General features: G+C 42.6%; 1 protein-coding gene across 3 annotated transcripts in view; it reads left to right on the forward strand.

Annotated features, from left to right (window-relative positions):
• Nucleotides 1-13,228, forward strand: part of NFATC1 (nuclear factor of activated T cells 1) — a 115,616-nt gene that overhangs the window by 53,364 nt on the left and 49,024 nt on the right. For all 3 annotated transcript variants that reach the window (XM_062569872.1, XM_062569873.1, XM_062569874.1), the window contains exons 7-8: nucleotides 9,902-9,957; nucleotides 11,721-11,853. In XM_062569872.1, coding sequence (XP_062425856.1) covers nucleotides 9,902-9,957; nucleotides 11,721-11,853 — 189 coding nt within the window. The remainder of the gene's footprint in view (nucleotides 1-9,901; nucleotides 9,958-11,720; nucleotides 11,854-13,228) is intronic.

Raw genomic sequence — 13,228 nt, forward strand, 5'->3', positions numbered from 1 at the left:
TATTATTAATTATTATTCATTTGAGTTTCCACTAGCAAAGTTAGAGGCCCACACTGACTTAGTTGATTTTTTGTGCTGAGTGACAGGGCTTAAGGACCACAGGGCAAGAGTTTTAAAGAGCAAAAAAGGTTAAAATGTAACATTCGAGCTCACTACAGAATTAATTTCTGAAGCAACCCTAATTTTGAATTAAGGGTTGTTAATTTTGAGGACCACTTTATCATGGTCAAAAAACATGCACTTGAAATTCATTATGACAAGTATGTCTCTCTGAAAATGCATTACTATCTTGGATGGATATTAATAGAGTTCACAGTTTGTAACACTGTATCTCTGAATAACTCCTGGTTTATGGACTTAATGGATTTGAACTTGTTGTTCCTAGCACCTGCATACTCTGTAACCTAATTACAAAATATAGCTAGCTATTGCGCCTGAAGCCTTTGAAACTTGAGCTGCCAAAACACAGAGTAGTAAACGGTACCTAAGGACCATTTCATCCAGTGATTTCCTCCTCTTTGTTTGTCGAATAGTCCCAAAAAATTAAAGTGTTTCAGATTTAGTTATTTCTTCACTGTTAATTCCATTGTTTTTATTTTGTTAAATGGATTTACTCTATCTACAACTATTCCTCTTACTTGATTGAACATGCTTGTGATGTTAGAACACAAATATGCTGGTGTGGCATGGTAATAGTTATGCTACAGCAGGTGAAATCACCAAATGTTTGGTGCATATGCTGAAGGAAATCATGCTTTCTGTAAGTACTTCAGATAGGAAAAGTTAGCTTACCTGCCATTGACAGTGTTGTAAAACGTAGTCAGCTGAATGTTTGCATAAAATAAGTGCAAGATGGAAAAAAATGAAGCTGGATGAATTTAGGTGTCCACTCAAACATTTCACAGGGTTTTGTTCTTCTCAAATTTCACCACTTCTGGGAAAGAGTAGAGACAACTGGTTGCTGCTTTAAGGTAAAAATGTCAGTCTGAAGTCTTGAAGCCTTGTTGAGAAATTCAGTTCTGTTTCCTATACATTGTATGAGCAAAAATACCTTTTTGTTCAGTAGATACTCAAGTGCAGTATTTTAACTCAAGGAGAACTTGAAGAAAGTTCTGGAAAATGTTGTATCTCTGAGACATTTGAGTGGCATTTGGATGGAGCGGACACACTGGGGACGCATGTGGGCTTTTTGATTTGACTCAGCTGCACTTTGGAGCCCTAGGCTTGGAGTCTGTTTTGACGTGATGTGATGTGATGTGGAGACTGGTGACCTGAGTCTTGGCAGAGCTCCATTTGGTAAAGGATCTTACATTCTTGGAGATCTTTCCATTGCTCTTTCCATTGCCAGTAGCAGTCACAGTTTGGGGGGCAACTGGCCAAAAAAGGGTCATGTTTCACACTGGTAATCATACTGTAGCTCACATAATAAATAAGCAAGTGGCAAAATTCCCCTTCTCCCTCCCATCAGATGGACAGATACTACATAATTTTGTCTTTATCTATCTATTTATCCAAGTTCAGGACACACATTCCAGTCAGCAGCGAGAGGTTATGCACTGACTCCTGCACAGTGAGGTTAAAAATTTTGGAAACTAGATAAACTGGAAACTTCAAAGGCATACAAGTTGGGAGCAAAGAGTTCATGTGAAGGTCACTTGTACCCATTTCCTAGAGATGTATTGATAGCTGAAGGGGTTTCTGGCCTTTGCCCAGAAATAGATATCCTTGGGCAAGTAGTATCATCAAGTGATGGAATCATTTGATGGTAGAAGCCTACAATTGCATGCAGTAGCAATGAGACAGCTTGTAGGAAATGTCAGCACGTTTCAGATTTTCCTGGCTGTTCAGTGTAGGGAATGGTGAAGAGAGAGCGGGACAGCAGCCATACACATGAGATGATATCAGCAGCAGCAAGCCTTGTGCTGGGTGCTGCTCTCACAGTTAAGAATGATATCAGTCAATCACAGGTGCTTACTGTAGACAATAGAGAAAGAGAGAAATGTAAAGTGTCTCATTATTTATTTGAGTAATCCTGTCAATTTTTAATTATTTCAGAAAATATGACTGAATGCTTGAAGTCTTTTGTTTCGTGTCTTTTCCACACTAAATGGCTTCAAACAGCTGTATCTGTGCAGTCAAGGCTTGGTCTCTTAATATTGTAAGTAGCGTAAGATTTCATATCGTTGTTACTGTTACCATTCCAGTAGGACCCACAGGAATTCACAGCCCTTACCAAAAAAGCTTAGAGTCTTATGAAGCCATCAGCACAAAAAGACAGTAGAGGAAAGGAGATACCTCCAAAGTGCATAGTTTTTGCAGGGATTGTACACATCTTTTGCAAGAACAGTGTTCATTCTCTCTTATAACTTCCCTGACTGGTCATTAAGAGTTGGATCATGTCTTAGGTAGGCATCGCAGTAAAAATGAGGAGAATTGAAGGATAAGTAGCCTATCCTCTTTAGGCCTGTTGGAGGAGTAAGGTGGCCCCTCCAAGAGCAATGTGGAACAAAATTCAGTGATGTTTAAGAGAGGAAAAGAGAGCTAAGGCATTTCCAAAATATGCTTTGTAACGGGGAAGCTGATAATCGAGGCAGATAATCAGTGGTGGAGGAACCTTTAAGATTGAGCCTGACCTTGCAGAGGAAGGGAAATGAGTGGGAGGAACATAAGGGGACAAGGAGGTGGAAAAAATCAAAATGCCGTGCAGAAGCTTACTCTTTGGACTCTACTGAAAAGTCATGATGGGGTAGCACAGATGATATGTTTCTGGAAGATGAGAAATTGTGGCCATGTAGATAAAATGAAGAGTTCATCTCCTAAAAATAGTTAGGAAGCAAGAACTGAAAAGATTTTAATCAAACTTAGATATGAGACAAGGGGGGGGGGAAGAGATGAAGATAACCTTGTATATTGCAGGCCTGAGCGTTATGGGGCAAGTGGTGGTCATGGCATTGAATATAGAAGTAGAGGAAAAAAATTGAGAACTTTGAATGTGGTTTAAATTAGATATGAGGTTTTTTGCTCTCATAGTACAGGAGACAGATGAGACAGAAGATTAGAGTGAAGAAAATAAATAGGGATTATTCTGCTCAGCTTCAGCTACGAAGACACAAATTCAGCCTACTAGAGGTTCCCAGAGGAAAATAAAATTGTGCAGATGAGGAAATCACGCACATGTAACTGAAGACAGAATGAAGTCTTGTCATTACTGCTGATGGGAACCCATGCTGGTGACCTGCCTACTCTAGAGAGCTTTTGCAGGGATGTTAAGCTGCAGTTTTCCTTCTAAGTTGAATGTCTTAGACCTGAAATTACTGAGAGCTATTAAATAAAACCCTAAGACTGATGGTAGTTTGAACAGGGGGGGAGGTGTCAGAAAGCACAAATTGCATAACCAGCTTCCATTCTGCAGAAAATAGGTTCTGGCAGCTCATTCCAGATTGTTTTGGCTCCCAAGGAGCCTTGATCCGTCAGTTTTCTGTACAGTGCCTCCTTTTAATTACCTGGGCTGAAATTACAATTAATTTGAAAACACTTTCTTGAACTCAGAATAATTGCAAAGTCAGTTGGACATACTTTGGTGAAATCAGCTAAAGAGATTCACAGTTTAGGCAAAATGAGTCAATCCTTTGGCTTTTGGACTGCCCAATTGAGCAATCAGAAAGGAAGTCGCATTTCTGGCACAGATGCCTGTGTTCTGTAAGGTACTGTTCTTACTGGATTTTTATCACCTGGTTCCTGCATGACTTTTTTATTGTTATTTTAATCATTTAATCTTAAAAAGAAAAAAAGGTAATGTTCAGCCTACAACTACAAAAATGTGTAGCAGAACGAAGGTGCACAAAGTCCATATGCTGCGACAGTGCCTACGAGGACAGGCAAACAAACATAGCAGCTTTGCTGCGGCAAAAAGAATAAGCTGGTTACACACGAACCCTGACATGCACAGGCAGTGATGCATACCGGAAGACATACCGGTGACATGGAACAAAATTGCAGGGGAGAAATGTCCGTAGCAAGACAGTAGGCTGTGAGGAGGACAGAGAGGGATAGCTTTTTTTTTTTTTCTTTCCTTTTTTTTTTTTTTTTTTTTCTTCTTTTCTGGCAAGGAAGAGGGAAATAAAGCAGGGGGAAGAAAGCCAGTGACCGTGCGATCCTGTAACAAAAGAAGCGGAAGAGCAAAGGGGAAATCAGGGTAGCTGGGGAGGCGGTGAGCTGGGCCGCGGCGGCACGGGAAGCGAAGCCAGGGGAAGGGGCTGAGGCATCGGCGGCAGGCAGGTGTGGGCTGGCAGAGCGGAGCAAGGGGGTCACCCGCACCCGCACCCGCTCCCTGTGCATTCCCTAGCGGTTCCTTGCGCTCTTCCTGTCCCGTCTTCCCCATGCATCCCGTACCAGGCTGCTTAGCTGCTCTTGCTAATGCCTTGTAAATGTCTTTTAAAATGTGCTCCGATAGACAGTGTGTAAATGCTGGGATTGACTCCACCCACAGATAATTGGGTTTGCTGGTATCCAGTTAGGAAAATGTTCTTCACAACGAAGCGCCTGCGTTATGTAATAGATCAGGCTGGAAAAGCACCCTGGCTCCCCTCGTGTTATCCTCAAATCCTAGAGGCTGCCGCCTCCGGAGAGAAATGTGGCAGTAACATATGCATGCCTGCGTGAGATACCCAGGAAATGAGGGAGCGTGAGTGGGTCTAGCTGAGTGGGGGTTTGGGGGAGCGCCCAACCCACTTCTCTGCAGTTCCCAGCGCAAGCGCAGACCTGGCCTAACCTGCCCTGCACATGAAAACTGATAAAGATCTCAGCACAAAACTGAGTGACTTTAGATCTGAACGACAGGACTTTGCCTTAGTGTTCATTCTCTTCTCTCACTAGAAAAACCCTATGCTTTGCATCCGGACGTATTCACAGATCAATCATCTCGGTGCCATGAGGGCACTTCCCAGGAAGAAAGGAGTTCGCTGCAAACTGAAAACTTGCAAATCCTTCAGTACGGAAGGATTTGTATATACAGGGCCAATAGGAGGGCAGGCAGCCTTCGTGGAGCACCTCAGAATTACACTGTAGCATCATTCTGCATTGCATTTGTGTCCTTCCCTTTGCAGACACGTTACAGTAGTCAGGGAGGTATAGGCATGGTTGTTTAGGGCAGTCTCACAACATGTTAACCAAATACGGCTTTCGTTTGGGGAGACAGGATTAGTTTCACTGTCTTACTTGCAAATATATCACAACGTAAATACACATTTACAACCCAGGCAGTGCAGTCAAACTCTGTCGAGCCTCAGGCTAGAAGAATATAAAATGCACACTGTATAGGCAGGGAAATCCAAGATAATATCTATTCTTCTTGTATCTCAAGTGAACACAGGACTACTAAAGAATATAGACTGTTTTAACCTACTGTAGTAGAATGAGATCACTTAAATGTATCTGAACTCTCCCATTATGCCCATTTCATAGAGGCAAGGTTTAAGTGGTTGCCAGATGCTTGTGTTACACTCTTCCTAGTTCCAGTTTGGTTTTTTTGGGGGGTAACTTATGTTCTTTTCTCTCACTGTCTTCCATCAATCTACCATGAGAGTTTAAGTGGTAGTTGGACTGTTGCGAGCTCCCAGAGCTGTGGTACCGTGCTGATGGCTCCCTGGTGCCCAGGGGCTAAATGTAGGTCTGGAAACATTGGATGAGCCTTCTTGATGGGCAATGAGGAAACGCAGAAGACAGCAGAAGATTTCTTTGGAAAGTCTTTACAGCTCTTTGACTGTGTTACATACACTTCTCTGAAAAAAAATGTATTTTGTGGTGTGTTAGGCTTCATGTGTGACTAACGGATGCTGTTAGATTTACCCAACTACTTTTTTAGTGCTGCCTCTGTGTTAAAACAGGCCTCAACAGTGCCTTTTTATGTGGAAATCTTTTAGATGGGTGTGGTGGGGAAGCCGTTTCCGTGACTCATGCTGCAGGGAATTCCCTATTGAATTAGAATATTTTTACTTCTGGCCTTCTGCGCAGTTTCCTTTAACCCTGGAAGGAGCAGCTGATAAGAGCAGACTACAAAGGCCCATTCACCCGTTGAGCTGCTCTGGCTGTTTATGCTCTGAGATGCTGAAAAGCCACCCCAAGCAACGTGGTGGTAGGGCTCGAGCGACGTGGTAGTAGGGCTCAAGCAATGTGGTGGAAGGCTTGAGCTACGTGGTGGTAGGCTTGAGCTACGTGGTGGTAGGCTTGCAGCATTTTCCTCAGTAGGAAGTCCAGGTGCTCTAAGCATCACTGTGGAAAAAAAGCTGAAGCAGCTTGTGAGGAAGCGCACCCAAAATGCTATAAATAACAGCATGTCAAAGCTATCCGCCTTGAAACGTCCGACGTCCTGGCAGAGCACGGTGGCCTCAGCTGAAGCGGGTGCTGATGGCCACCCTGAGCCCGGGGCCAGCTGTTGCGGCTGGAGGGCCCCCAGGAAATGGGGGGGTGTCACAACCACTCATGAAGAGCAGGATCCAAAGGTCCTTCGAGCACAGCCTCCCCGGTGAAAGCTTGGCTCAGGAAAGGTGATTCAGGAGGGCTTTTCCCCGCCGACTGGCCGGTCCGTGTGTGGTAGCTTTGTTTTTCTTTCCCTTTTGGTAAAAACAAACAATAGAATAGCGGTGTAATGCCTTGACGCAACTACTTCTTAAACTTCATAGAGAGATGCCTTTCTGTTCAAAACCTTATAATATAAATCTTAACTGCCAAAACAAAGCCAGGCATTGAATTTGGAGAAAGCACTTCTTATTACTCTGTAAAAGTAAATAGTAAAATGAAAAGGAATGAAATAAGACCTTTGGAAAACCCTTTTCTCCCTTCTTTCTTTTCCTCCCTCCCTCTTCCTCTCCTTCCTTGCCTGCCTCCCCCCGCTTCCTCATATAACAACTGCCCATTTGGGTACAGTAATTCCAGAGAGTAAACTTTAACGGGAATGCCTGAAATGTGTCTGCTTCAGCTTTGTGTTATGTCTGTAATTTGAATTATTTGCATTTTGGAAAGGTATAAATTGCTCTGGTGTACTTTTGTTGGCCCGCGGCCAGGAGGGAGTTGCCTTGGGCTCGGAGGCGGCCAGGCGGCTGCAGATGTGGCAGGCGTACAATGGAAACTTTTGTGGTTTATCAGTCCTCCCTCCTCGCGCGCCCTCTGACAGGAGGCGGCATCCCGCCTGCTGGGGAGGATCCCCGGCGAATGTGGCACCGGGGGCAAAGCGGGTTTCTCCCGCCGAGGCGGCCTCATGTGCTCGAGGCGGCGAGCTCCCGCAGCCCGCTCCGCAGCCACGGGTCCTTTCTCTTTTTTAATTTCAGCTGCGCCGTTTAAACCTGCAAAACATGTTTACTGTAAGAGGTTGACGTAGTGGTCTAAGGTTTCCCTCCTGGAGTAGGTCCCAGTCCGTGGGCGTTGAGATTTCCCTCTTGGTTCACCAGACGTAACATGAGGAATTGTCTTTTTCTTTTCTTTTTTTTTCTTTCTTTCTTTTTTTTTTTTTTTTTTTGGTCTCTGCTTCATAACAGCTTTTCCTCCTTGTGTTTTTGTTAAATGAAATGTCACCAGCTCTTAATGAGTTGTCTGTTCCCTCCTTCTCCCCTCTCTTCTCCTGCCCCTCCAGTCGCGGAGCAGCATGGTCTGGACAGTCTCAGGAGAGTTTCTTGGAGCAAGAACCGTATTGTTCTTATTAGCTTCCAAAGACAAACCACGGCTCTGGATTTTTATTTGCATAATAGTTTAGATTATAGCATTTAAAATATTTCTGAACAAACTCTCTTTGTCATCATAAAAAACTCGAAAGCGCATAAAGGCAGTGCTGCTTGAAGTAATTGAAAGATTAGCTAGAGATGGAGTCGGTTTGAATTTTGCTAAAGTATCGGCAGGAAATAAAAAACAGAAACCTGCATCAGATCATTCATCTCATAGAGTAGAAATGAAACATAGCAAAAAACCTTAGGTTCTGGTAATCCATTTACAAAGGCAAATTGAACACATAACTACTAGTCTGGACTTCTTTAGATTAAAAAAAAAAGAAAAAAAGAAAAACTCTACAAAGCAGAAGTTCCTAAGCTGACTATAACTTTGGAAACGTGTGATGGTGGTGGTGGTGTGTTATTTTGATTGAATTAATTGGGAAGGGGACTGCAAGGGCTTTTTAGGGAAGGGGCAGGAGGAAAAGGAGGCTGCTGGCAGACCACAGACTCATCCTGGCCAGCAGAGTTTTGGTCAGGGTTTCTTTTTTCTTTTTTTTTCTTCTCTTTTCTTTTCTTTTTTTTTTTTTTTTTTTTTTTTTTTTTTACTGACAGCTTGGGGGAAGCATCTGTTGGATAAATTGTGAAGGGCTCTCCAGTCCTTCTGAGAAGTCTGCTTCGATTCTGGCACTCTTACAAGGCACTGCTAAGGAGACTGGAGCGTGGTCTGGCTAGTCCTCCTCTTCCCCCACCCAAACGTGGCAATACCTATTAAAGGGATTCCTTTTCCAGTGTCACAATTTAAAATGTAGGGGAGAAACTAAGGGTAGCCCTGCTGGTTGTTTCCTACAGAAAGGCCTGCCAAATTTGCTGTGCTATTTGTGCTGCTGCTTTCACGCTGCGCTCCTTTCCATACGTTAGAAAGAAATGGTTTCAGACTTTAAAACAATCGCCAGTGCTAGTTCCTCAACAACATTCCTTTCACAGTAGGACAGCTGTACACAAAAATATTATTTACAGACATTTGTAATAAATCAGACAGTCCTAAATGCGTCACCTCTATCCTGGCCGTGAAAGTGAAGGGAGAAGAAAAAGTGCATTCACTCTTTTACCTTGCTGAGAGCTGTTTTTCTAAGGCAGGGCCACGTCTATGTGATGAAGTTCAAAATAGCTAATATTTGCATTTGTATGTCCCGATGCTGCAATAAATATACAAAAGAGATGACATAAAGTCTAATTTTCCCATTCATTCCAGTGACGTGTGACAATGGTGGAACTCACTGAGCGGCATGTGTCCCTGCTGCTGAACTTAGGCAGCAATCCGCTTGTGGCCTTTCATACATGTTTTTGTTTTTCTAGGCCTCCAGAATGGAAACCGTACATTTTGTATTATTTTTCTAATTTCTTTGCTGTTGAGTTTTGAAGCCACAAGGAAGAAAAAAAGTATTATTGGCCAGTTACTTCAGTATCAGTGAGATGTTGAAAGAAATGAACAGACAAAACTAATTTCTTAAGGTCCCTAGAAAAAATGATATTTATGGTTTAAATTCATTTTTGCTTGAAATCCAGGATGTCAGAAAGACCCAACACACAGCTCCAGAAAACTGTAGGTTTGGTTGACTGAGTTGAGCTAAACCAATCTTAAAATGGTGCCCTGATCTGCAATAACTGTATTTCACAACATATTGTCTTGCCTTTTGATCCAAGCAGCAAAATTATGACAAATTAGGCTAGGACTATGTTAAAATGAAATACTGCAAGGCTGAGGAGCTTCTCTAGCTCTGCTTTTGTTTTGTTTAATATTAATGTTGAACACTTATATGACTTATTGCATACGTACTGATTGAAAGACCTGATAGGTAGTATTTTTGTCTGAAAATTTGTGTGAGAGGCTAAAGCATAGAACAGTTGCATATTCTATTCAAATCAGCAGCAGAATAAAATCCCAGTGACCTTACCCTGTCACAGTATTATGTACTCTGGACTGTGATTCCTTCCATAAAAAATGTTGAGTGAGATCATGTAGCAGGTTACATAGATGCCTTCCAGGTTGGGCAAAGTTTGTGCAAAGTATTTTGAGAGCTGTTTTTTGTGTATGCAGTGCCCCTTTTCCATCAAGATTTTTTTTGCCAAAGTTGTTCTTTTGTACGCTCAGGAGAAGGAAAAAAGGACAGAACAAGATATCTTTTTCTTTTGTCTTTTAGATGGTCACCATGTGTGGGAAATGGAAGCCAAAACCGACAAAGAAATGTGCAAGCCAGTAAGTCTGCCTTAAATATTTTAACATCGAGATGAAAAATATATATTGCCTTGTCTAGCACTGTTTCTAAAGAGGGTTTTCCAAGGCTTTGGCATTGTGTCTCCCCTCTGAAACAGAACAAGTACTTAGGCCTCCCCTCTTGGAAATCTTTCTTTAATGGGAGCACAGGGTAAAAAGCCTTCATTGGAATCTATCCTGAAAGTAGGAGAGACCAGTTGGAAAATATTTTTTCATTGTCCAGGATGGGCCAGCCCTGTCTGCTCATCTTGTGTCTTGCTGGGTCAGTTCTTCTGTCTGCTCCCAAAGCAATTTCTGATCATTTTCCCTGGCTTTCATGGATCTTCGGCAGAAGAAGTGTGAGTTTCCTCATAGGAGATCAGCCCCACGGTTAGAAAAGTGTGGCTCAATCACCAGGACTATAGGTGGACAACTATTCTAGCTCTGCAGCAGTTTGCAGCAGTTTGTTAGCTGTGATTCTGCTGGAGACATGCAGGCAGACAATTTAAAGACCTTAGTTGAAAGCAGGCCAAATGTTGAGCTTAATGTTCCCTTTGACTCTTTTAAAAAGTGCCAGGGGAGGTTTTGGTCGCAACAGATTTTACTGCTCACTTGTGTAAGCTGGCAGCCAAGTTTTTCCTTAGTCCCATGCTGGAGCATTTGTTTTCTAACGGTGGAAGATCATCTCCACAATCTCCAATACTTCTTCCTGTGGTACTAGATGTTCTTTTGTTCTTTTGAGATCTCCCTTCCACAGAAATTAGTCTGCTTAAAACTTCTGAGTTGTTTTGTTAAAAAAAAAATCTCATTGTGGAAAATGGAAATATTTAAATAATCATATTCATGTCCTAATCCACCTTCAAATGAAGTTATGTTAGGGCAAAGTATATTGGAGGTGACTTGCCAGCTGAGCAGTTGTGCTTTCTACCACCAAGTTAGAGCCCATGATTTGACTGTGGTCCCAGATTCTTGTCTGAAGCGAGAGAGAAGGCTGTATCCAAATTTAGTGTCATATTTGCTATCCAAAGGGAAGGCTAGTGATTTGGTAAAGACCTGAGCCATGCCGAAATCTCCTGGCCCCACTTCTGGTATCCTTCCCTCCAATTCCCCCCAATTTGAACTCCTCAATCCCAGATTTGGGGCCCTCCAGTGCCCTGCTCCATGCAGCCTGTGTGCTGTCGTGTCTGTGTGGTCCTACCTCGCCTTTCCCCTCCCAGGAGTATGCTACTCGCCAGCCATGTGGACAGATGGCTCAGGCCACCTTCCGCATCTTTGTCTTTGTATGGCGTGGGTGTCCTTCTGGAAAGCTAGCAAGCTTAGATGTCTCTCCATAGACATGAGCTTGACCACAGTGGCACATGAGGCAGAAGAGAGACTCAGGGCTTGTGAAAATTGGGGTGTTGTTAAAGGTGCAGCATTCCCTGGGCTCTGTGTGGCCCAGTCCCAAGCCCCAGCTCTTAGCAGCCCCTTGCCCTCCAGGTATAAAGGTGATAGGGGGAGGCCTATCCTGCCTGCAAGCTTTTTGCTCCCTTTCCAAAAAGGCTCAAACCTGGAATGAGTTGACGAGACTGCCTGCCACAAGGGCACCTGGGGCCACAGGAGACATTTACTGCAGCTCACTCGTTGCCCATGAAGGCCAGCCCACCATTCCTCACGTAGAAACGGCACTCCTCCTTTGGGACATCCCTCATAGGGTTAATGTGTGCATGTTACTGTGCAGATCAGATACCTTAATCGTGCCCTGATTTTCTGATTTATTTTCGCAGAATTCGTTGGTGGTTGAGATACCACCTTTCCGCAACCAGAGAATTACCAGTCCTGTTCAGGTCAACTTCTATGTCTGCAATGGAAAGAGAAAGAGAAGCCAGTACCAGCTTTTCACCTATCTTCCTGCTAATGGTAACTAAATGTATTCCTTATCACTAATAGTAAAAACGAGAGATAATGATGATTGCTTAGAAAGATGTATGATAATTCTTTAACGACCTTAGTAATTTGGAGGCATACCTACTGCTGAAAAATGAGAGTGAGAAACAAAACACAAGGGCTGCCTTTCTCCCTGTTGCCCACAGAAGAGGCATGCTCTATAAATTATTTTCTTCTTTATTAGGGACAGAGACTTGTTGGAACAAAGTCTCTTTCTGCCTGTGGGAACTTAACAACTCCTGCACAAACTCACATGTATACCTGCAAATTGTGAACCTGCTGGGCTCTCTATTAAGTTTATGCCAAACCTTGGTTTGACTTTGTAGCATCAGAAGATATATTGGATTTGAATAATACTTCTGAATTCATAGCACAGCATTGCAGTGTGTGAGGCTGTGAGTTGGAGTTAGTGTGAGAATTGTCCTTCTAGTCATCCTTCACCTTACTGTCTCTCTAGGGTTGGAAATAGAGCTTCAGGCTGATGCTACTCTTGGGTGCATGGATGATGTGCATGGAGATCAGAATGTTCCTTATAAAATGCTTAATGTATATGAAATGTTTTGAAACAAGTGTGCCAGTTTATTTTGGAAGCTAATACAGGTAACTGCAGCCACACTAAAATACTCTTGCTAGTTCAATTCCAAGCAGATTTGTATGACAATTTTAATAAGTACATTTAGGTAATTTTTTTTTCATTTAAAATGGCTGTTTTTTTCTGAGAAAACGTATTTGTGAAAATAGGAGAAAGGGGGTGGTTTAATTGTTGTTGTTGTTCTGAGGGGAAGTGAAATTAGAAAAATGATTAAGCTCCAATTTTTTCTAGACTATCCAAGTGAGAGTAGTCCTTCTGAGGGAAATCTCCACCAAACAATACTTGAGTTATGTCACATGACTTGAAGAAACCTGCTAATGTTCTGTAGGTGAAATCTCATAAAATACACATTTGGAATTTCACATGGTTAGTTTGCATGCACTCCAGACTTTTATCAGGACTTTAATTCAAAATAAAATTACAGGAAATCTAGTGTGGGCCACCTGACTGCTTATTGCATATGTGCTGAATAGATATGCATCATTAAATCAGCCTACCTATGCGAACGTCATCCTCAGTGGGCAGATCTGTGTATTTTTAAAAACTGTTCATCTCTTACACTGAAAAGAAAACAGTTGCTCTTCTCTTGCACAATACATTTCAGCAACAAAAATCTGTCATAGAGACTGACAGGTAGTGCCTTGTCACCCAAGCTACCTTCATAGGTATTTAAAGTACATGCCTCTTGTTAACTGCTGAATATTAAACAGCATCATGCCTCCAGCATTTGCATAGGCCTTTTTTACATTGTATACT

The sequence above is a fragment of the Rhea pennata genome, chromosome 2 (assembly GCF_028389875.1).
Source record: "Rhea pennata isolate bPtePen1 chromosome 2, bPtePen1.pri, whole genome shotgun sequence".
Classification (NCBI taxonomy): domain Eukaryota; kingdom Metazoa; phylum Chordata; class Aves; order Rheiformes; family Rheidae; genus Rhea; species Rhea pennata.